Raw genomic sequence first — 23,558 nt, 5'->3', positions numbered from 1 at the left:
TGCCCTTGCTCAGTGGGTTAGGGATCCGGCGTTGCCGTGAGCTGTGGTGTAGGTTGCAGACGCGGCTCGGATGGAGCATTGCTGCAGCTCTGGTGTAGGCCGGCGGCTACAGTTCTGATTAGACCCCTAGCCTGTGGCCCCAGAAAAGACAAAAAGACAAAAAAAAAAAAAAAAAAAAAACTGATCATTATTCCCTATAGTATAAAATAATAATAATAATAATAATAATGGCTTCACCTTTGAGCTCCCTAGTGGTCAAGGAGTAAAGGGAGAGGGATGGGTGGTTTAAAATGGAGTTCTCCTCAAACCCTAGGAGGTCCCTAGCATAGAGTAGAGCTGGTGCCTCGGGAATCCTCCAGTGATGAGGCGTGAATGGCGCCTGACACTTCTTGGGGGTGACAGTGTCACCAACTCTGATTCTTCATCTACTCCATGCCAGGCAAAGCAGAAGCACTTACTTTTTTATGTGTGTGTCTCTTTTTAGGGCCACACTCACAGCATATGGAGGTTCCCAGGCTAGGAGTCTAATTGGAGCTGTAGCCGACAGCCTACACCAGAGCCACAGAAATGCCAGATCCTTAACCCACTGAGTGAGGCCAGGGATCGAACCTGCAACCTCACGGTTCCTAGTTGGGTTTGTGAACCACTGAGCCACAACAGGAACTCCACTTACTCTCTTGATGGACAGCTGTAAACATGCAGATTCTTTGACGCCCCTCCCATGGAGAGGTGGGGTCTCTGTCCCCTCCCCTTGAATTTAAGGAACGTTTTGGTGACTGCCAAGACCAACCTAACATGGCACAGGTGGCACAGTGACACTGACTCACAAAAAGGCCTTGCAGTTTTGGCCTGTTGGGCCATTTGCTCCCGGCACCCTGCCACCCCATGCTGTGAGGACACCCAGGCAGGCACCTAAGTGAGACATCTCGAGAGCAGCCCCTCCCCGCCCGGGCTTGGGTGGCCTGTTACCCAGCAGTGACACTGGAACAGGCTTCCTCGTTGGATCCTCATCTATGGATCTGTACTGCTCCTAATTCCATTAAACGTCAGGAAGGGAAGCAGCGAGTGATGGCTGCCCCGGGTCACAGCTAAAAGAAAGGAGCTGGGAAGGAGTCGATGCAGGCAGTTGGCCGCCAGCGCCCACACTTCTTCCCCAGGCCAAGGCCCAGGACTTGGGGACCACCAGGGCCTTCTGCCATTCTAGGCCTGGCCAGGCCTGTGCCCCAGGCCTCCTGGACCAGCCAACCAGGCTTCACCTCAGGGAAAGGTCCTGTCCGGGGCCGTGCTGCCAGCCCAGAGCCAGCACACACTCAGCGGCAGGCCCACCCTCCTCAGGCCCCAGATCCAATCAGCCGCACACAACCAGGCCCCTGGCTTTGGTCAGGCGCCATCCTCGGGTGCCCTGGCCAGCCTGGTTTGACGGCAGAGGTCGACTTTGGAATCTGACCCTCAGGAGCTGGCAGCACCACAGCTGCGCTCTAGAGGCACTGCTGCTCCACCCGGCCACCCATTCCGGGTTCGAAACCCAGACAGGACAAAGATGAGCTTGTCCCAGGCGGGAGGCTTAGCCCCTGCAGCTCCCGCCCACGGTTCACTCAGGTGAGGTCTCCCTGCATCGGGGGGCTGCTGGCTGAGCTCCGAGGGGCCTGTTTCTCCTGCAGGACACACAGGAAAGGAACACACCCCTGGGTCCGGTCGCTGGGGAACAGCGGGCTGGATGGGCAGGAACATGCAAGTCCAAAGTCACGTGGTTTATTGGGGACTGGGGCCCAGCGGGCTGAGGCGGGCAGGGGACTATGTGTCACAGTCCTCGGGGATGGAGGCCGTGATGATGAGCGAGGACTCCATGACGCCCGGGCCTGTGAAGCTCTCCTCCGCACACAGTCTCTGGCCAGGGAGCTGGGAGGCCAGGCTGCCCTGGGCCAGTGACTCCACGATGACCTCGGCTGAGCCCACCTCCAGCTCGCAGGCGGCTGGAGGGCCACCACCACCATCTTCTCGTCCTCAATGACCAGGTTCCGGAGCTTGCGCTGCCGTGGGTTGTAGTTCTCCACCCGGTCGTGGATCTCCATGTGCCTCCGCAGGTGGGCCTGGGGGGAGGGGGCTCAGGCTGGGTGGGGAGGGGCCTGGGGGGAGGGGGGGTCAGGCAGGGTGGGGAGGGGGCTCAGGCTGGGTACAGGGGGGCTCAGGGGCCCATGGGGTGAGCCAGGCCCAGGCCTACCTGGCGCGTGAACTTGTAGCCGCACTCGGTGCACTCGAACTTCCTGACCCCCTTGTGCCGTCTCACGTGCACGCGCAGCTGCTCCACGGCTGCAGGAGGGAAGGGAGCCTGGGGTTAGGGAGGAGGAGGAGGTGGGCAGATGGCCCGAGAGGAGAGGAGAACGGAGGAGAGGAGAGGAGAGGCGGCCCGGGGGCCTTGCTACTGCTGTCGGGCGGCCAGACTCTCCAGAGCCACCCTGAGGTCACCACTGCAGGGGACGCTTGGGAGCCCCCACTCACTCCCCTTCAGTCAAAGTCATTCACCCCTGGGGACAGGACACGGTTTGCTGGCAGGAACCTTCGCTGCCAAGGGTCTGTGAAAGCCACTGCTGCTCCCCCGGGGTGCCCTGCCAGCGCTGGCCAGCGGGCAACGGCCCAGCCTTCCACTTCTGGGGGGATGGCCCGGGGACAGGGAGGGGGACGGCCTTCCACAGGCCCGGGCACCTTTGAAGGTCTTCCCGCAGATCTGGCAGAAGTGGGGCCGGCCCTCCTGGTGGCGGCTGGCCACGTGCCTCAGCAGGGGCCCCTTCTCCGTGAAACGCTGCTCGCAGAACTCGCAGCTGAAGGGCCTCTCACCAGTGTGGGTACGGTTGTGCTTGTCCAGGCTGGCTGTGGGCACAGGGCGAGGGCTCAGCCGCGGGGCCTCGGCCACAGGCCAGGGAGGGGATGGGCAGCCTCACCTTGGGTGCGGAAGGTCTTGCCACAGAGGTGGCACTGGAAGGGCTTCTCGCCCGTGTGCGTGCGCAGGTGCATGTTGAGGTTGGCCTTCTGGGTGAAAGCGTGGCTGCAGAACTCACAGACATACGGCCTCTCGTTCCTGCCCAGGCGGGGGACAGAGGCAGGGCCTCACTGAGGGAAGCGGCCCCCTTCACGCCTCTGCAGCTGGGAACACGCCTGGCCCCAGAGCCAAGGAAACAGGCTGGGACGGGCCCAGGCTGCGACCAGCTGCCCCATGGGAAGAGGGCTCGGGCAGTGCAGGGCGAGGGGCACCAGCTCCACACCAGGAGCCACAGGAAACTGAACCTGCCCCGGGAGGTACAGAGACCCAGCTTAGCTGAAATCTCCTCCGCCAGCCTCCCTGCCTGGAGGCCTGCTCATCCCTCAGGCGCCCCCACCCAGAAAGGGGCCGCCACCAGACTTGGGGCAAGAGCAGCAACCCCGGGCAGGGGGAAGGGCCCTGGGAATGTCGGGCCGACGCCCACCTGTGCTTGGCCTTGATGTGCATCTGCAGGCCGTTTCGGCTTGAAGCCCGGTGCCCGCACTCCTCGCACACAAACAGCTTCTCCCCACGATGCTTGAAAGCCTCGTGCAGCTGCAGTTCCGTTCGGGACAAGAAGCACTTGGCACAAGTGGGACACTAAGGGGCAGAGGGAGCAGGGCCAGAGTAAAGGGCAGGAAGGGCTGTCCCTAGGGCCCCAGAGGGCCCCCGGGAACCCCCCTGGCCGCCCCTGCCACCTGGTGGCAACCTCACAGCCCACCCATTGTAGACGCAGCCACAGCCGCCTCACTCTTGCTGGGAACACGCCGGCCCCGATGCTCAGCCCGGCCTGGCACTTACAGCGTGGGGCTTGGGGGCTCCGTGCAGCTTGATCATATGGCTCTGCAAGTCCTTCTTCTGCATGAACTGCTGGGCGCAGGAGGAGCACTGGAAAGACAGGCCAGGCCCAAAGGCACCTCTGAGGCCAGCCACACCTATGGAACCCTGGTCACCCCCAGAGGGGAACCCAAAGGCAGGGCCAGCCCGAGATGCCAGAGGCTCCTCGACCTGGTGTGAGGGCCAGGCCTGCGGGAGGCTGAGCCTGCCCTCCGGGGGAAGAAAAAGTGGCCCTTCCAGAAGCCACAGGAGCACCAGATGGGGAGGGAGGGCCCGACACCATCCCCTACAAACGGCTAGGCAGGGGGATCCCTGGGGTACAGGCCGGGCCTGACCTTGTAGGGCATCTCCCCCGTGTGGGACACTGCGTGGACCCGAAGCTCCATCCTCCGGCGGAAGGTCTCCTGGCACACGGAGCACGTGAAGACCTGGCGGGGTGAGGGGCGAGCAGGCCGGCATCAGCGGGGCCCCCGCCTGCCCCCGCAGCCTCGGCCCGCTTCTACTTGCTGCTGGGAAGAGTCTGCCTGAGGGGGGCTGCTAGGGTGGGAGAGGGCACCAGGTAACCTGCTTGCCCGGACCCTGACCCTGACCCTGAACCTGACCCTGACCATCGCTGAGCACTGGGAGCCTGGGGCCAGGCTGGAGACACGGTCCGACGGCCTCCCTGGCAGCCTCCACCCTGCGGGCGCAGGCCTCTAGGAAGAGAGTCAGGGAGTTAGCTGGCCAAGTCACACGGGCCGCCCAGGGGGGCTAGGGGAGGTATCCGGGGGCATTCCTCAGCAGCCACCCCCACCAAGCACCCTTCTCCAGGCCCGGGGACCTGGGCAGGCAGACCCCAAGTGTCTCTGACAAAGTCCTCCTGGGCGTGTCCCATCTGCCCTTGGGACCAGTGTCCCCACCTGTAATACCAGGGAGTGGACTCGATGACATCCAAGGACCCTGCACCTCTCAAGTCTCAAGTCCCTGGGGCCAAGGGGCTGGGGGGGCTCTTGGATGGTGGAGACAGAGGCCCATGTGCCCCTCCCCACAAGAACCCAGGCCAGCTCCCAAGTACCTGTTCCGAGCGGTTCATGCAGTTCCGGGCTTCATGCTCCAGGAGGTTCTCCTTCCGAAAGTAACACTTTCCACACTTGGGACATTCAAAGGGTTTCTCCCCAGTGTGCTTCCTGCTGGGAGAAGCCACAGGGGGTGTGGGGGCTGAGTGGACCACCTGCCCTCCCTCACCCAGTGCCCCCTCCAGCACCTTGGCTGCCAGCACCGTGCTCCACGACGGAGGACCAGGCACGAGGCCAGACCCGGCTGGTGAAGCTGCAGGGGGAGCCCAGAAACCCTCCTCCCTGTGGGGACGCTGCAAGGGAGAGCATCGCACAGCTCCAAGCCCCAGGCCCAGATGCCAGCATCTCTCCAAAGGCAGAAACAGTCCCTGAGCCCTGACTCCTGGAGAAACCACGCAGGCTGCCTGCAACTTCTGTGGGCTCTGCCTTCAAAACCATAGCCAGGGAGTTCCAGCTGGGGTGCAACAGGATCGGCAGCATCTTAGGAGCACAGGGACGCAAGTTCAATCCCTGGCCCGGCACAGTGGGTTAAGGATCCAGCGTTGCCACAGCTGCGGCTTAGGTCAAGACTGCAGCTTGGATCTGATCCCCGCCCCGGGAACTCCAGATGCCATGGGGTGGCCAAAAAAGAAGAAAAAAAAAAAAAAAAAAACCATGGCCAGAACTTGACCACCTCACCTAGCCTCCACGCTACTCCCTAGGGCAGCCACGCAGGCCCTGGGTCCAGTCTGCCTGCTGAGAGTTTTTCACTTCACGAGCGAGACAGGCCCACAAGTATGATCAGATCTCACCCCCTTGCCAACAACCCTCTAAGGCTTCCCCTCTCACCCTGAGAGAGGCCTGAGGGCCCGTGAGGGCACTGCCCCCCTGCCCCTCACCTGGCTGGCCTCCCTGCCACCCACCCCAGAGCCTCCAGCACCCCTCCAGCCCAGATCGCTGCCCGCAGCCATCCATGAGACCACCTGCCTCTCTTCCTCTGAGTCTGCTGGATGGTCTCTTGCTGCAACCTGACCCCACCCTGAGCTCCCAGCCCCCTGGCACTGCAGTCCTTTTCCTTTGCTCCGTGGCACTTCCAGCCCTTTATCACACTGCAAAGTCTCCTATCTGGTAGCTCACAGTCTCATGGCCCTGCTGGAAGCCAAGCTCCACAAAGCCTCTTTGTTCTGTTCACTCAGGTATCCCAAGCTCCAGGCGCCTGGCAGAGAGCTCCCTGGATGAACTAAATGAACTCTGACCTCGGAGCACGTGAGCATCACCGGGAGAGCACTTGTGACCTGCCAGGGGCCACACTCCTCTCATCCTCCACTGCTATACTGACGGTCCTTGTCCCCCATCGCCATGACCTCAGGAGGCCATCACCCCTCCAGTTCTCAGGGCCAGTGCTGCAGCCAAACCTTACACTGGGGGAGTGTCCAGGCAGACAGGGCTCACCCCAGGGCGACCTCCCCAAAGACTCCCTGGCAGCAGCTGCCCCAAAGCAGGGAGAGCAAATGGGCTTTGCCCCCACTTCCAACTCCATTGAGTCCCTAGAGGTGTCCCCAAGTGTCACACTACGGAAGTGTGGACGGCCCAACCCAGCTGGGCGAGAAATCGCGCCCTGGTGGATGAGTGGCCCCCTGGGCTGGGGAGGGCAGGAGTGAAAGGCATGTCACCTAGTTGCCATCCCTGGAGGCCTCGCAGAGCCTCTGGAGCAGACTTCCTAGATGACCTCCTGGGAGGACGGAAACATCCTATGTCTGGGCTGTTGCATCGGCAGCAGCTGGGGCCACATATGACTACTGAGCCCTTGAAATGTGACCATGGAACTGAACTCACTTAATTTTAATTTCTTTCTTTTGGGGGCGGGGGGCAAAGTGTGCAGCCACCTGATGTGGAATCTCAGCTCCCAGCACAAGGACTGAACCCAGGCTGCAGCAGTGCAAGCACCAGGTCCTAACCACTAGACCACCAGGAAACTCCCAAGTTCAATTACTTTTCAGTTAAAATAGCTTCACAGGGCATCTGATGACCTTATCAGACACTGCAGCTGTAGACAAATGGTCTTTAATGCTTTGCCGACACCTCAGAGCTGACCTAGCCCCATACAGGCAGGCGGCACCAACCGTCAAGATCCATACCTTGGCCCAAAGCCCACACTGCCGGGCTTTAGAAATACCCACAGTCAGGCCTCAGCCACAGCGCGGGGCCACCAGCTTCACTCATGCCATTGGCAGAAGCCAGCTGGAGGTCAAGGTCCATGCTGGGTGCAACCTATTGCTAAGGTGTCCACAAACCCACTCCAAGCAGAGGGCTCCCAGGAGGGAGCGGGGAAGGAAGGCACCAAGGTCAGGTTCTCACGCCCCAGGGGTCAGGGGATGCCAATGCCAGGCGCTATGTAGGTCTCAAACGGAGCCCCTGGCCACCACACAGCCCAGAAGTGGGGAGCGCAGGCCCCCTCCCCCAACACGGGAACAGCAGATGGGAAAAGAAAATAGAAAAACAGAACGTTTACCTGTTGTGAACTTTTAGATAATATTTGCTGAGGAACTTTTTATGACATGTGGGGCATTCGACCGGCACCGCTGTACCTTTTCTGTCCTCGGCAGGCTCGGCTGCCAGGGAGCCTGTGCTCAGGGCCGGCTCAGCAGCACAGGGCTTTCTCACTACGTTTGATTTCCTCCTGGTTGGCACAGCCTCAGTCTCAGTCTCAGAAACGTAATCGCCATCCCCGTCGTCCTCAACCTGAACCACCACTTCCCACTAGAGCAGAAGAGCAAGGTTACCAAATTAATCCACAATGGTTCTGGTGGTGGATCTACAGGGCAGCCAGCTCCACCCAGGCCCCTTCTAAGTCCCAATCCAGGCTTCATTAGTGACTGCTCCCTTCAAGGGCCCAGGGCAGGCAGCATCCGAATCCTGGATTTGGAGGACAGTTGAGCTACTGGTGGGTAACTGGGGGTTTGCCTGGATTTCACTACCTTGGGGAAAGACCGGATGTGCCCACTCCACCCCAAGAAGCTGGCAACCACCGACACGACTCGCCAACAGATCAGCCTGAGGCTGCAGAATGGAGCCGGCTTCTTAGATTCGGAGAAAACCTGTTCCAAACCCACCAAACAGATTCGGCCTTAGGGTCTAGGTTATCCCGCAGTCACACTTTCCCCAAAGAAGTGTGGATGTCTTCTCCCTACTCCTGCCTCCCCGTTTCCAGCACCCTGGGCATGGTACCTCATTACTCCCGCCCTGCAGCTGGACACCTTCAGCCTCGAAGGGCCTTGGGGGCACTTTGCAATCCTCAGGCTCCTTGTCCTCGGAGGGATGAAGCTTCAGGGCCTGCTTGAGTTTCCCACGGAGGAAGGAGGGGTTCTCGCTCTGAGCAGGGAGACCGAGCTGGGGCCTCTGGGGGCTGGGACTGCCACTGAGCTCCTGATCCCTGGGGACCTGACCCAGAGTCCGCGACACGTCCTCTTCCTCCAAGCCTGCTGGCTCCTTGAGGTGGCTGTTCACATCCCGGGGGCCAGCTTTTCCCAGTCCACTCTGGCCGCTTGGCACCTGTCCCACTGAGGTTTTGGGCTTGAAGCTCTGGCACAGCTCTACAGCCTCGGGCACTCGCAACTCCCTGGCTGCCAAGAGCACCTGATCCCGGTTCCCTGAGGTCAGAGCAAGGTGACCAGTGTAGAAAAAGTCCAACAGGAGGCCAAAGATCTCTGCGAAGCCAGCGGGGAGGACCACACTGCCCCCTGAGCCATCCCCATAGAGGCTCTGGAAGAAGTGGCTGCAGCAAGCAAGAACACTCCAGTGTGCCTTGAACACCAGGCCCCCCACGTCCAAGGTGGCATCGCAGTACTGGCCCCTCTCCCGCTGCTTGTTGAGCTCCTGCAGAACCCTCACACTGTGCTGGACGAAGGAGCCGTCCATGGTCCTTTGCAGGGGAGAAAGGCCGCAGTGACACCCTCACCAGTCCAAACCAGGGTAGCAAGAGAAAGCCTCTGGATCTGAGAAGAGGGGAAGGGGAGGAGGGACTCTACTCAGTTATTTATTTCAATGAGGCTCAGCCGAGATAGAAGATGCAAGCGGACACAGGAACTGAAAGTCTTCCTGGGGGCGGGGGCCAAGTAAGCAGCCCATCACTGGGGGTGGCCAGAGTGGGTGGTGGAGGTGCAGACGGACTAGGTGGGGACCGAGTCGTGAAGGGGTGCTGGTGGGAGGAAATCAAAAGTTTGGGAAAAGAGGCGAAGGATCAGCGCAAACTGATCAGCCGGGCGCAGCGAGAGGACCCGAGACAGGGGAGGGCGGCGGCTGCGGACAGGTGAACAGAGCCCACGCCGCGCCCACACGTCCCGGAAGGCGGCCGCGGTCATACTCCGTCAGCGGCCACCGCGGCCCACAGCCCCCTCCCTCGCCCCGTGTCCCCGGACCTCCTCACCCAGGCCGGGCCTCCCCACCGGCCCCAGGCCAAGTCGCCCATACAGCCCCACTAACCAACTGCCCGAACCGTACGTGCACTGCCGGCCGTGCAGAGACGCCGACGCCGCCGTCGCCGCCGCCGCCGCCGCCGGACGTGACGTCAGGGCGCGCCGGCCTGGGCGGGACGCCTCGGAGGAGCAGGTCTTTGCCTCCGGCCCCTGGAGGCGGTACCACTTAGAGAACAGCCAATGGGATGCGAGGAGAGGCGGGACTAGCCCTGTTCCCTCGGCTCTGGGCCCGCGTCCCAGAGTTGCCTAGCAACGCCAAGCTGGCGGCTGGGATTTGGACTCACGCTGGCGAAGTCGCGAGGTTTCGGCTGCGCTTATCCCCGCCTGGCGCCCCCAGACTTGAAGAGGCAGCGCCCCACCCTCGCCCTAGAGAGGAAGACGCAGCTAAGACGCACATCTCACCTCTTTTTTTTTGTTTTTAAGGCGAGAAATAGATTTATTAAGGTAGGACGCTTGTGAGAGATGCAAGCGGGCAGGCAAGGAGGCTCTGCCCATTTCACCTCTTCATTGGCGGCTGGCGGAGCCCAGACTGAACTTTAGCCTGGGTTTATACTTCCCAAGCTAAGGCTGAGGAGCCCAAAGACCTCCCGGACACACCAGGTCCTGAGCACCCTGCTCCACCTGTGACCCTCTGGGCAGCGGAGACTTCAAGTCCACCCTGCTCCTGCTTGGCCCTCCCCGAACCAGTGGTCAGGTGGAGCCACAGCGCCTGCTGTAGTCCTGGATGGAGGCCTGGAAGTGCTCCGTGCTGTTGAGATCTGGGCGGCACAGGATGATATAGCATTTGGGGAGGAAATAACCGCTGAAGCCTCCACTCAGGCTGCTCAGCATGGCAAACACGTTGACGGCGGCCAGGTACTTGCCCTGGTAGACACTGGCCACGGTGAAGAAGGTGATCCAGGACACGAAGTTGAGGAGCAGGCTGAAGGTAACACATTTGGCCTCATTGTAGTTCTCTGGCAGGTCCTTACCCAGGTAGCTGCAGGCAAAGGCGCTGACCGAGAGGAGACCGTTGTAGGTGAAAGCCAGCCTTAAGCCCAGTGAATTCGCTTCTGTGCAGTCAAGCACCACCAGCTGTGGGAAGCGCTGGTATTCCCTGGTGGGCAGTGGGGTCCACACTGCCAGCCAAACCAGACAGATAAGCAGCTGGGTTATCGAGCTGATCACCACAAACAGGCCAGCACCATGGTTTTGGACCCACGCGTGAAAGAATGTGGGCATCTTGGCAGAAAACTTGAAGATGAAGACAAGTTGGAAAGAGCGGATTGTCAGGCAGGACAGGAAGATGGCAAAACCAAGGGCAAAGAGGCCTTGGCGCAGCAAGCATGTGGGCAGCATGGGCTCCCCAAAAAAGCCATAGAGGCCGCAGCTGCCCCCTGCCAGGGAGCCCAGCATGAGGAAGCACATTCTGCCCCCAGCGGACCTCACCACAGGGGTGTCTAGGTACCAAGCAAACAGGCCAGCAGTCCCAGCCACCAGCAGCAGCAACATCGTGTTAGCTGCTAGCAGCACCCAAGAGATGGGCTCATGCCAAGTCAAGAATACCACGGTGCGTGGGAAGCAAGTCTGGCTTCTCTCAGGTGCCCACTCTTCTTTCCCACAGGGTTGGCAGCTGTAGGGGTCTGGAAGGGAAGGCGGAGAGGGTTCCTGAGAGCCAGGTGAGCCCAGCAGGAACGGGGAAGGGAGGTGTGCAAGGCTGCAGGGTGCTGGGAGGGCTGTCCCGCAGGAGCCAGGCTATGCCAGGCACAGCAAGACGGGAGTATCCCTGAGTGACGGGGTTCCAGAGGTCACATGTTTCCTCCAGATGCCTGTGTTGATTAGGGCGACACTGGGGTAGGTTCTGTACAACTCATGATCCCAGAAGAGGTTTACAGACAAGAGGTCCTATGGAGGACCCTACCCTATAAATCTCCCCACATGCTAGGGAGGCTATGATCCAACGGGAGCAGCCAGGCCCCAAAGGAAGGGCATTTTCATCTCTCCGTGGCCCTACCACTAACCAGATCCACCTGCCTGAGCTGCTGCTCTGAGGTTTCTCTGATTTGACTTTCTCAGGTTAGAGGACATATAGTTTCATGCCCAGGGAGACACTCAAAGGCAAGTGTGTGGCTCCTGGAGTCCATCTCTGGGCTGAACCCTTAGCAACCTCAGTTTGCCACTGATCTTGACCTTGCATCACTGAGGAGAGTATGCTTGTTTTGCTTTGTTTTGTTTTTCTGCTGTAGACATGCGAGTATCTGCATTCAGGCCAAGCTCTTCGCGGTGCTGGCTGTCAGTGGCATGGATCACGGGAGGGACTTCATACAGATAGCGTGGAAGGGTACAAAGGAAACGACAGCCACATCTGTTTGGAACAGAGGTTGAATTTAGGGAGTTCCTGTGGCGGCTCAGTGGTAACGAACCCGACGAGTATCCATGAGGACGCAGGTTCAATCTCTGTCCTCACTCAATGGGTTAAGGATCCACCGTTGCTGTGAGCTGTGGTGTAGATCGCAGACGTGGCTTGGATCCTGTGTTGCTGTGGCTCTGGCGTAGGCCGGCAGCTACAGCTCTGATTCGACCCCCAGCCTGGGAATCTCCATATGCTGTGGGAGCAGCCCTAAAATGGCAAAAAAACAAAAAAACAAAACAAAACAAAAAGGTTGTATTTAGGATATCATTGCCTCTGCAGGCATTGGCTTGGGAGCTCTCAAACAAAGGACACAGCTAGGCCCGAGGCCGTCAACTGGTTGGTTCTTTCTGCTTGATCAGAATTCAGTCTCCAACCTGTCACTAACTGGCAGAAAAGTGACCAAGCCCTGGTTCTGCACGTGTACAGCCGGAGGGAGGTCCTGTCCTCTGCTCTACGCCTTCAGAGCACCCAGTGGGTCACCTGATCACCGTTCAGTCACTCACCACTCTCGTTGAGGAAGGTCCCGGCCTCACAAGGCACACACTCAAAGCAGCAGTGGTGGAAACTCATGATCACTTTCTGGTGGCCCTCAGGACAGTCGCTGGAACACACGGACGTCGGCACCTGCAAGAAGCCATCGACATTCTGCAACCGTGGACGGGGGTTCCAAATCACGGGATGCTCCCATGTGGGACCGAAAACTGGCTCCCTGGCATCTGCGCCCACGGTTCATTCCCAGGGCAGAGCCCTGGGTTGTGTGACCAGCGACAAACGGGCATCTGTCTGGGAGCCCGTAGATGCATAGCGGCCGGGTCCCCAGGGCCCCCTCTCCTGCTCTGTGTAGGCTGTGTCCGCCCTGTCCCCAGGCTCCTGACAGTCCACTGGGCAGTCACCTGCTGAGTGACCATGTCCACGTTACCTGGTTGTCCCCGCCACGCCATGGGATTTTGGTAGTATTTATGTCTAGCTGAACTGGCGACAACAATGACGACGATGACGAGCCGATGACCCTGAAGGTCCACTTGGGGCCACTCCAGTCCCAGGCAATTATGTCATAGCCGCTGAGCGAGTCCCCACTGTCACTAAATGTCACAGTGTGCTTGTGTAGAAGGAAATTGACCTTGCGGATCTCCTCCAGGAGCTGAAACAACGGGGTGACGGAGCTGCAGTGATGACCCTCCCAGACCCAGACAGCCCAGGAAGCAAGGGTGTGGGGCCTTGTTGAGCTGCTATCTGAGCAGTTTCAGCCCATCTGCACGTTCTGGTCCCTTCCTCAGGGCCCCTCCCCTCCTACGAGGCCCCTCGGCCCCTCCCATCCAGCCTCTAGAGTGAGAGGAAACCTCTCACGAAGGAGCCCTTGACAGAGCCTTCTCCTCTGCCCGCTTGTCTCTCCCACAAGCATCCTATTTTTGGTTGTTTTTTTTTTTCTTTTTTGTCTTTTTAGGGCCACATCCAGAGAATATGGAAGTTCCCAGGCTAGGGGTCAAATCAGAGCTGTGGCTGCCAGCCTACACCACAGGCACAGCCATGCCAGATCTGAGCTGCATCTGCAACCTACACCACGGCTCACAGCGACACTGGATCCTTGACCGACTGAGTGAGGCCAGGGATCAAACCCCTATCCTCATGGACACTAGTTGGGTTCGTTACAGCTGACCCACAAGGAGAACTCCACAAGCATCCTATCTTTTTGTTGTTGTCTTTTTTGCTATTTCTTTGGGCCGCTCCCACGGCATATGGAGGTTCCCAGGCTAGGGGTCCAATCGGAGCTGTAGCCACTGGCCTACGCCAGAGCCACAGCAACTCGGGATCCGAGCCGCGTCTGCAACCTGTACCACAGCTCACGGCAACGCCGGATCCTTAACCCACTGAGCAAGGCCAGGGACCAAACCCGCAACCTCATGGTTCCTAGTCGGATTCGTTAACCACTGTGCCACGATGGGAACTCCCCATCTTAATAAATCCATTTCTTGCCTATCACTTTGTCTCTCGCTGAATTCCTTCTGTGCTGAGACACAAAGAACCTGAGCCTCAGTAAGTTCAGACCCCAGAACTAAAACCTCCAACAAATGAAAGATGAAGCATTCCTGAGGAAGAATCACACTTGATGAAGCCTGCTTCATTCCAGAAAGAAGGACCACCAGAACCAGACCCAGCCACTAAACAGCAGCTTTGAAGAAGAATGAAAGCTTGGGAGTTCCGGTTGTGACTCAGTGGTAATTCACCTGACTAGTAACCAGGAGGACATGGGTTGGATCCCTGTCCTTGCTCGGTGGGTTAAGGATCTGGTGTTGCCGTGAGCTGTGGTGTAGGTCGCAGATGCAGCTCAGATCCTCTGCGTTGCTGTGGCTGTGGTGTAGACCAGCAGCTGCAGCTCTGATTCGACCTCTTCCTGGCCTGGGAATTTCCATATACTGCAGGTGTGGCCTTAAAAATACCAAAAGAGGGAGTTCCTGTCGTGGCGCAGTGGTTGACGAATCCGACTAGGAACCATGAGGTTGCAGGTTTGGTCCCTGCCCTTGCTCAGTGGGTTGACAATCCGGCGTTGCCATGAGCTGTGGTGTAGGTTGCAGACGAGGCTCGGATCCCGCGTTGCTGTGGCTCTGGCATAGGCTGGCAGCTACAGCTCCGATTAGACCCCTAGCCTGGGAACCTCCATATGCCGTGGAAGCGGCCCAAGAAATGGCAAAAAGACCAAAAAAAAAAAAAAACAAAAAACAAAAGAGGAGTTCCCATCGTGGCTCAGTGGTTAACGAATCTGCCTAGGAACCATGAGGTTGCAGGTTCGATCTTTGGCCTCGCTCAGTGGGTTAAGGATTTGGTATTGCCATGACCTGTGGTGTAGGCCGGTGGCTACAGCTCTGATTAGACCCCTAGCCCAGGAACATCCATATGCCGTGGTAGCGGCCCTAGAAAAGGCAAAAAGACAAAAGAAAAGACACACACACACACAAAATACCAAAAGAAAAAGAAGAATGAGAGCTTGCTCGCACCTACCCTGATCCTTATCTGTGGCCCTGTTTTCCACGCCCCAAACTATAAAACCTCCTCCTATTCTCTCCCGAGGGTGGCACAGTCTTTAGGGCATTAGCCAGCTATGGCTAAACAAAGAAAAATTTTCTCCTTCACCCAAACAAAGGAATCTCCCCCTCCCTTTTTTTTTGGCCATGTCCACAGCAGCAACACATGGAAGTTCCCCAAGCCAGTGACTGGACCCATGTCACAGCAGCAATGATGCCAGGTTCTTAACCCACTAGGCCACCAGGGAACTCCCAAAGGAACCCTTTAGAGAGGTTTCAAGCCCTGGATGTGAGTCCTGGTGGGTGGAGAGCCTGTAGTTCAGAGAAGAGCAAGAGGAGCCCCAGAGAAGGGATCAGCCCTCTAGCCGGGGGCCTTTGCCCCTCACCTCCGCATTTAGGATAGCTGAAGAGTGCCCCTTGTCTTGGGAAAGCACCCCAAGTTCCCGCCATGGCTCAGTGGCAGGTAAGTGCCTCACCTGCCAGGGGTAGACTTGGCCTCGAGAACAGATGCCAGAGGCACAGCCCAGGAGCTGGTGGAGGCCCTGGGCCACGGCATAGACAGCCTGGTACACGTTGTAGGCAGAACTCATGGAGAATGCTCCAAGTGTGGGCATCTCCTGGGCCGTGAAAGCCCAGCAGTCTGTGCAGAGCTGGTTGGTGCTGCACCAGGAGCCCCTGGGGCAAGGCCCAAGGGCCCCTTTCTCTGCCCTGACGTAGGCCTCCTCAAACTCCTTCAGGCCGGGCACCAGCCTCCCGGGGATGGCCACGCCCAGCACTGTGCCGATGCCCCGGATCCCGGGCACACTGCTGATGTGTCTGGAGATGGCCCAGTCCTCGGAGGCGACCCACACCTTGGAGGTCAGGTTGGCCAGCACCACAGACTCAAAGAACACCCTGGCCAGCTGCCGACCGGAGAAAACGACCACAACGGTGGTCCTTGCGAGAGCCAGGCTGCCCATCATGCTCTGCATCCTCTGGTCGCCCGGCTGGGCAGAGAACGGCACGATGTCCTTGAAGGCAATGCAGATGCCCTGCCGGCGGGCCTGGTCCTCCAGCGCCTGCACCCCCAGCTGCCCGTAGTCACCTTCGCTGCCCACCACCGAGATCCAGTCCCACCTGAACCTCCGCAGCAGCAGCACCAAGACCTCCACCTGGTGGTCATCGCTGGGGATGGTGCGCAGGAAAGAGGGGTACACCCGCTTCACACCCAGCACCATGCTGCTGGCATCATAGCTGACCTGTGGAGTTCAAGTTCAGTGGCATCAGCCCAGACCAAGGGCCCCGCCGGCAGGGACAGGGGAGGATGGAGACAAAGTCCTGGCCCGGCATCTCAAGCAGAGCCCTGGTCCACACGTGAGGCTGGCAAGTTCCCCGCAGGAAAGGGGGCAGGTCCCGAGGAAAGGAATGGGAATCCATCCCCAGGACACAGGGACCAAAACCTGCGAGCAGGGAGGGAAGCGCTAAGCGTGTGGGGCCCTTCAGGATGTCCCCTCGGCTGGAGGTCAGACGTGTCTGGTCAGGGCAGGAAGGCTGATCACTGCAGCGGGGCTGGGACTTTATCCAAAGGCTGCAGGGAACCCTGAAGGGTCTAGGCAGCAAACTGACATCAGATTTGTGTCTTGGGCGTGGATCTCTGATTTCACTGAGGAATGTTTAAATAAGGCTCAGGGCCAGAGTCAGGAAGAACTCCTAGGAGCTGACGGAACCATCTGGATGAGAGAGGAGGGTGGTTGGTCAAAGCAGAGAAGAAGAAGAATGGAGCTGGCAGCGGTTTGGAGGCCCCCCAGCCCCACCCTCCGACCCCTGCAGAGGCTGCGATGGGGGGGAGGCAGGAAAGGTAACACAGGCAGGACTTTGGGGGTTTCTGGCTTCTTTAGAGATGGTTGCTCTGCGAGATGGGCTGGGGACGGGGTGCAGGAAGAAAAGAGGCATTTGTTACGGTAAGTTCTGTTTGGGGCCTGCGGGGCTCATGGAGTGGAGAGGCTGGGCCAGCATCTGGACGTGAGGCTGGTGCACACAAGTCAGAAGGTGGAAGACTGGAAGTTCAGCTGGGAACCCTGGCCGGCCTGGGAAAGGGAGGGGCCTGCCCTAGGAGTCACCCCCTTGCCCAGCTGCGATGGGGTGCGGTCAGAATTCTCTAAAGGAGACCAAGGAGGAAGTGCCACAAGTGAGGCCAGAGGACCTTGTGCGTTCCCCCGCTGGGGGTACCACTGGAACCGCCTCTAATCACAGCCCCACCCAACCCCCAGTCACCACCTTCAAGCCCCGCCTGGAATAGCAGAGTCCAGGACAGTGTGGGGGGCAGTGAATGAAAAGAGGGAGAAGCAAACAGGAATAGAGGAGTTCCCTCGTGGCTCAGTGGGTTAAGGACCCAGTGTTGTCACTGCAACTGCTCAGGTCAATGCTGCACCGGGAACTTTCATGTGCCACAGTGCAACCAAAAAAAAAAAATTTTCTGACTAGCACCCATGAGGTTTCGGGTTCCATCCCTGGCCTCACTAACTAGGTTAAGGATCCGGCATTGCCATGAACTCTGGTGCAGGCCAGCAGCTGTTGCTCCAATTAGACCCCTAGCCTGGGAACCTTCATATGCTGTGGGTGCAGCCCTAAAACAGGAAAGAAAGAAAGAAAGAAAGAAAGAAAGAAAGAAAGAAAGAAAGAAAGAAAGAAAGAAAGAAAGAAAGAAAGAAAGAAAGAGAAAGAAAACCCAGGAATAGAGAACTCTGCGGTTCTCTAGCGAGAAGGGAGGTCTCCATGGAAGGCGCAGAGTCAGCCAGGTCTGCGAGGAGGATGCTGGGAGTGTGGAGGGGAGGCAGCCAGCATGCAGGCTGAGGAGGAAGCGAGAGTGATGAGCAGAGCAGGGGAGGCACAGGACTGGGCCACACAGGAGGGACCCACCCCTCTGCACAGGAGCCTGGAGAGAGGGGAGGAAGGAGGTCAAGGTGAGGTTTGTGCCGTGGGCGTTCAGTTCTGCCCAAAGGAGATGGGATGGTGGGAAGAGAGAGAAGGGCAGACATTCCCAAGGAGGATGGCTGGCCTCCCCCCTCCCTCCCTGCCTGTCTTCCTTCCTTCTTCCTCCTTCCCTCCCTTCCTCCCTCCCTCTCTTCCTTTTTTTCTTTTCCTTTTCAGTGCTGCATCTGTGGCACATGGAGATTCCCAGGCTAGGGGCTGAATTGGAGCTACAACTGCCAGTCTACACTCCAGCAAGGCCAGATCCGAGCCCAGTCTGCAATGGAATCCTTAACCCGCTAAGCAAGTGAGGCCAGGAATTGAACCCGAATCCTCATGGACACTATATTGGATTCCCACTGAGCCCCAAGGGGAACACTGAGAACAGATGTGCCAGGGAGCCCCGAAGCAGAGAGATCTGGAAGCAGTGCCGGGAGAGGCGGGAACACCGGGTGGGTGACTAAGACCAGTGACCACCAGGAGTCCAGGAGTCCAGGCTGGCCTGGGGCACGCCAGCTCCCACCGCTCCCTCCCCCAGGCGATAGGAGGGGAGATGAGCGGACTCTGGGGCCCCAGCTTACCAGGGGCACCAGGAAGGGGCCCAGCAGGCCTGCGGTGGTGGCAGCGCGGCTGGTGGTGTCGGGCCCGATGACCGCCACGGTCTTGGGGGAATACAGGGCAGGGTTTTCTTGGATGTCCACGTAGCCTGTCCCAGCCTTGCTCAGGATGCTCAGCGTGGCGTACACGTTCGCGGACTCCGAGCACACGTCGTATAGCTCATACCCCAGAGTGACGTTGGGCAGCAGGGCGCTGGAGTTGTTTATCTCCTCGATGCCAAACCGCATGGCTTGGAAGAGGTGGTAGCCGTGGCCGTTGAAGGTGTTGGGTCTGTAGGGGAAGCCAGGGGGGAAAGGAACCGCTGAGGTAGCCCATCCAGCTCCCTACCTCCGTGGCCTCCGCATGGGCCCCACGGCATACACAGAGTTGTGGTACAGGTTTTCGGAGAGGTGGGGGACTAAATGGAGAACTACACCTGTCGTGCTCCTCCCCCCCATGAAATTAACATTGAAAGGCTCACAAGACCTATAGCAGAGAAAGAGAACCAAGAGGAGCCACGCAGATAGACACACAGAGTGATCCATCTGGAGGTTTATTTTGAGGAATTGGCTCGTGTGAGTGTGGGGGCTGGCAAGTCCACGGTTTGCAGGGCAGGCTAGAAATCCCCGCGAGAGTTTACATTTTTTTTTTTTTTTTCGCAGCATGCAGAAATTCAAGGGCCAAGGATTGAAACCATCTCTGGCAAGAGTGACCAGAGCCACCACAGGGACAATGCCAGATCCTTAACCCGCTAGGCCACCAGGGAACTCCTTTTTCCCCCAGTCTTTTCTCTTAAGGTCTTCAACTGTTTGGGTAAGGCCACAGACATTACAGAGGACCATTTGTTTTACTCAGTTCTTTCTTTCTTTCTTTCTTTTTTTTTTTTTTTTGTCTTTTTGCCATTTCTTGGGCCGCTCTCGCGGCATATGGAGGTTCCCAGGCTAGGGGTCGAATCGGAGCTGTAGCCACAGGCCTACGCCAGAGCCACAGCAACGCGGGATCCGAGCCGCGTCTGCAACCTACACCACAGCTCACGGCAACGCCGGATTGTCAACCCACTGAGCAAGGGCAGGGACTGAACCCGCAACCTCATGGTTCCTAGTCAGATTCGTTAACCACTGCGCCACGACGGGAACTCCAGTTCTTTCTTTCTTTTTAAAATTTTTATCTTTTTGTTGCTGCACCTGCAGCTAGGGGTTGAATCAGAGCTGTAGTTGGTGGTCTACACCCCAGCCACAGCAGCGCGGGATCCAAGCAGCGTCCATGACCTGCATCACAGGTCATGGCAACGCCCGATCCTTAACCCACTGAGTGATGCCAGGGATTGAACCTGCGTCCTCATGGATACTAGTCAGATTCGTTTCTACTGTGCCACGACGAGAACTCCTGTCTTACTCAGTTTATTGATTTAAATGTTAACCACTGCTATAAAAACCTTCACAGCAACATCTAGACTGGGCTTTAACCAAACAACTGGGCACCATATCCTAGCCAAGTTGCCATATGAAATTTACCCATGGCACCTGCTTAGCCTTAACTAGTTTAACTAGTACTTTTAAAGTTTTATGACTATGCTATTCTTTTTCTTTTTAACAGCCTCACCTGTGGCATATGGAGGTTCCCAGGCTACGGTTCGAACAGGAGCTGCAGCTGCCGTCCTACGCCACAGCCACATCAAATCCGAGCCGCATCTGCAATCTATGCTGCAGCTTGCGGCAATGCCAGATCCTTAACCCACTGAATTAGGCCAGGGATCAAACCCGCAACCTCACAGACACTATATAGGGTTCTTAAACTGCTGAGCCACAGTGGGAAGTCCCTTAACTCATCCTTTTCCTTGGGACATCTTGAGTCTGGTGACGGCCTGTGTTCCTCATGGCCTCTCTGGGAAACAACGATAGGGGACACATCGGGGACAGGATTCCACCGTCCAGCCTCTCTGCCCGTTGTCAGGCTTGTCCGCTGTTCCTATATCCCTCTGTCCTTGAGTCCCTCAGAGGAAGTTCAGCCTCTCCTGCCTGATAGCCCTTCAGCTATCTGAAGCCAGTCTTCCCACGTCTCCCCCCCATGTCTTCTCTTCCCAAGACCTTTCCAAGGTCTTTGGGCCAGTCCTCCTGCACCAGGCTTTCCAGAACCTTCCTCCTGGGCCGGCCATCAGGTGTGCTTCACGTTCAGGGCATACTGCCTTTGAACCATGATACATCCTCGAGCGGCCCCAATCTAGAGCTCATACAGACGGCAAGCAACTATCTGGCATGTGGAAGTTCCCCTACCAGGAATCGAACCCAAGCCACTGCAGCACCTCGAACCACTGCAGCGACACCACTGGGTCCTTAACCTACCGCACCATAAGGGAACTCCAAGCAACTATCTTCTTTATAAGAAAAGCAATTGTTTCTTTCTACCTAGACGCTCAACTTCATGAAAGCACCGACCTGATTTATCTTTGCTGAGCTCTGGAAAAATCTGCTGCTAGGTCCCCCACTTCCCTTCCCCTGAGAACCATACTTGCCCCCTGGGGGACTAAGGAGTGGGTACTGGGGGAGAAACCAGGGAGGAGCTGAAGCAGGCAAGGCCACCCTTGCTTAATCCCTGCCTTGTCTAGTTATGTCACAAAGCCAGGAAGCAAGTGGCATGGGATTATAACACAAAGGACTCTAACAGCCAGGTCAAAAGAATGTGTGACAAACTGGAAACTGGGAGTGTGTGCCAGGGACGGGTAGCCAGTGCCTGAAGGTGGAGACTGCAGGTTGGATAGAGGGTGGAGGCAGTTTAAATAGTAACCCAGGAGCTGCGGCTGTGGCAAGGGATCGGTTGTGTCTTGGGAGTGCTGGCACGTGGGTTCGATCCCCTGCCTGGCACAGTGGGTTAGGGATCCTGCATTGCCGCAGCTGCAGCTTAGTTCGGGGCTACGGTTTGGATCTGATCCCTGGCCCAGGAACTCCATATGCCATGGGGCAGCCAAAAAACAAAAAAACAAAAAACAGGGAGTTCCCATTGTGGTGCAGTGGAAACGAATCCAACTAGGAACCATGACGTTGCAGGTTTGATCCCTGGTCTCACTCAGTGGGTTAAGGATCCTGTGTTGCCTGAGCTGCAGGATAGGTCGCAGACGCGGCTCAGATCTGGCTGTGGTGTAGGCTGGCTGCTACAGCTCCGAATGGACCCTTAGCCTTGACAACTCCATATGCCATGGGTGCGGCCCTGAAAAGACCAAAAACCCCAAAGTAAAAAACAAAACCCCAATCCCACTCCTGGGCATCTATCCAGAGAAAACAACAACTCACAAAGACACATGTACTCCGATGTTTTCATTGCAGCACTATTTGCAATAGCCAAGACATGGAAACAACCTAAATGTCCATCGACAGAGGACTGGATCAAGAAGATGTGGTACATACACACAATGGAATATTACTCAGCCATTAAAAAGAACAAAATACCGGCATTTTTAGCAATATGGATGGACCTAGAAATCATCATGCTAAGTGAAGTCAGACAATGAGACACCAACATCAAATGCTTTGACTGACATGTGGAATCTGAAAAAAGGACACACTGCACTTCCTTGCAGAACAGATGCTGACTCACAGACACTGAAAAACTACGGTCTTGGAGTTCCCATTGTGGCACAGTGGTTAACGAATCCGACTAGGAACCATGAGGTTGCGGGTTCAGTCCCTGCCCTTGCTCAGTGGGTTAACGATCCGGCGTTGCCGTGAGCTGTGGTGTAGGTTGCAGACGCGGCTCGGATCCCACGTTGCTATGGCTCTGGCGTAGGCTGGCAGCTGATTCAACCCCTAGCCTGGGAACCTCCATATGCCGCGGGAGCGGCCCAAGAAATGGCAAAAAGACAAAACACAAAAACAAACAATAAAAAAACTACGGTCTCTGGAGGATACAGTTTGGGGGGTGGAGGGATGTGCTTGGGCTGTGGGATGGAAATCCTGTGAAATCAGATTGTTATGATCATTATACAACTACAGATCTGATAAATTCATTTGAGTAATAATAAAAAGAAACAAAACGAAACAAAAAAACCCCTCAAATAGTAACCCCAGAGGCAGAAGGTCTTGCTGAGGAGGGCTGGCAAAGACCCTGTAGGCACAGGGCCCCCTCGCTGACCGTTCCGTGGACCCCTCACTCACCTGTCACAGAAGGCCACTGTGGGTCTGCGCCTCGCCTCTGGGTGGTCACCGTGTAGAGGGAAGAGGCCAGCTACAAGGTAGTCCCCAGGGAGGCTGAAGTCAGGGGAGGACTCTGGGCCCTGGCAGCCCAAAGCCCAGCAGCAGGAGAGGGAGAGCTGCAGACCCAGCAGGCACGCCTCCCAGAGCAACATGCTGGCCAGACCGCCGCCCTGAGCCTGGCATGGCCGAGCGACGCCCTCCGACCAGGCTGGGCTGTTTAAATAGAAAGGTTGCAGCTGCCAGGATGCCTCCCAGCTTCATGCCTTTCAAAGGGGTGGGACAGGAGCCCGGTTGTAGGAACCCGGCTGTTGGCCTAGGCCTTCCGGGCTTGCGGTCCTCCTCAGGAACTGGGCAGAGTCAAGGCACAGGTGCAAGCCAGGTGGCACCCCCTGACCCTTCCTCTGGACGGTTGTGGGTTCTGTCCTTGCTCTGGTGCCTGTGGCCTCACCCAGCTCAGAAAGGGAGCCCCAGTATTCGGGTGGGGGAGGGGAAGGCTGGAACACAGTTGCGGGGGGGGGGGGGCGGCTGGGAACGGGGACCGTTCCATCAGGGAGCTGCAGACTTTAGAACCTCTTACCCGGGCCTCCGTTCACCACGTGAGACAAAGTTCTGCGTTGCTCCCTACCCCCACCCCAGTCCTCAGGATGCTTAAGTTGAAATTCTGAGTGAATCATCCTAGTTACGCCTGGTTTTACAGGCTTGCTGGCTACAACTCAAAAGACAAATGCATGCAAACAGAGGCTATGCAAATAGACCGGTTTTGTTTACAACGCCAAGCCTGGAGCTTTTTCTGCCAGGGGAAAAAAAAAAACCTTGGTGGATTTCCGGAGAGGTGGCCCTGGACTCGGGGTAACCGACTTCCGCCCCCGGGCGGCCAGATAAGATCTTTTGCATAATGTAAATGTCACCCTCGCTGGGACCGCCCGGCTAGGTGTCATCCAGGCGGCCCCTTCTCCGGTCGCCGGCGGGCGTGAGACTCCGAGGGGCCCGCCAAGGTCCGGGTGCGCTGCCGAGGCCGCCGGCAGAGAGCGCCCGTGGCTCCCAGCCGGCT

At 57.8% G+C, this 23,558-nt stretch overlaps 2 protein-coding genes and 1 long non-coding RNA gene across 5 annotated transcripts; 1 reads left to right on the top strand and 2 right to left on the bottom strand.

Annotated features, from left to right (window-relative positions):
* Positions 1,731-9,468, bottom strand: ZBTB48 (zinc finger and BTB domain containing 48). The gene is given in 12 exon segments (XM_003127543.5): positions 1,731-1,967; positions 1,970-2,090; positions 2,222-2,310; positions 2,704-2,868; positions 2,940-3,076; positions 3,462-3,616; positions 3,818-3,904; positions 4,189-4,281; positions 4,908-5,019; positions 7,400-7,647; positions 8,116-8,882; positions 9,388-9,468. Coding segments are annotated over 11 exon segments (2,070 nt in total). The 5' UTR covers positions 8,806-8,882; positions 9,388-9,468; the 3' UTR covers positions 1,731-1,794.
* Positions 9,611-13,986, top strand: LOC110261086. Its single transcript, XR_002344877.1, has 3 exons — positions 9,611-10,290; positions 10,966-11,020; positions 11,588-13,986. It is a non-coding gene; the product is annotated as an uncharacterized LOC110261086 (long non-coding RNA).
* Positions 9,790-23,555, bottom strand: TAS1R1 (taste 1 receptor member 1). Of its 3 annotated transcripts, XM_021095260.1 has the most exons (7): positions 22,469-23,555; positions 18,305-18,611; positions 15,251-16,012; positions 12,674-12,895; positions 12,258-12,378; positions 10,908-10,984; positions 10,258-10,356 (listed from the first exon to the last, which is right to left on the bottom strand). In XM_021095260.1, exons 1-7 carry the CDS (start codon positions 22,657-22,659, stop codon positions 10,330-10,332), a joined length of 1,707 nt encoding a protein of 568 aa, XP_020950919.1. In that variant the 5' UTR covers positions 22,660-23,555; the 3' UTR covers positions 10,258-10,329. The 3 variants fall into 3 exon arrangements, with proteins under 3 accessions (XP_013844202.2, XP_020950918.1, XP_020950919.1); XM_013988748.2 differs by having other exon boundaries at positions 9,790-10,984; positions 22,469-23,553; XM_021095259.1 differs by lacking the exon at positions 15,251-16,012 and having other exon boundaries at positions 9,790-10,984; positions 22,469-23,547.

Source organism: Sus scrofa, chromosome 6 (genome assembly GCF_000003025.6).
Source record: "Sus scrofa isolate TJ Tabasco breed Duroc chromosome 6, Sscrofa11.1, whole genome shotgun sequence".
NCBI classification, from domain to species: domain Eukaryota; kingdom Metazoa; phylum Chordata; class Mammalia; order Artiodactyla; family Suidae; genus Sus; species Sus scrofa.
The sequence above is the reverse complement of the archived record's forward strand: the minus strand, read 5'-3'. Positions and strand labels throughout refer to the sequence as shown.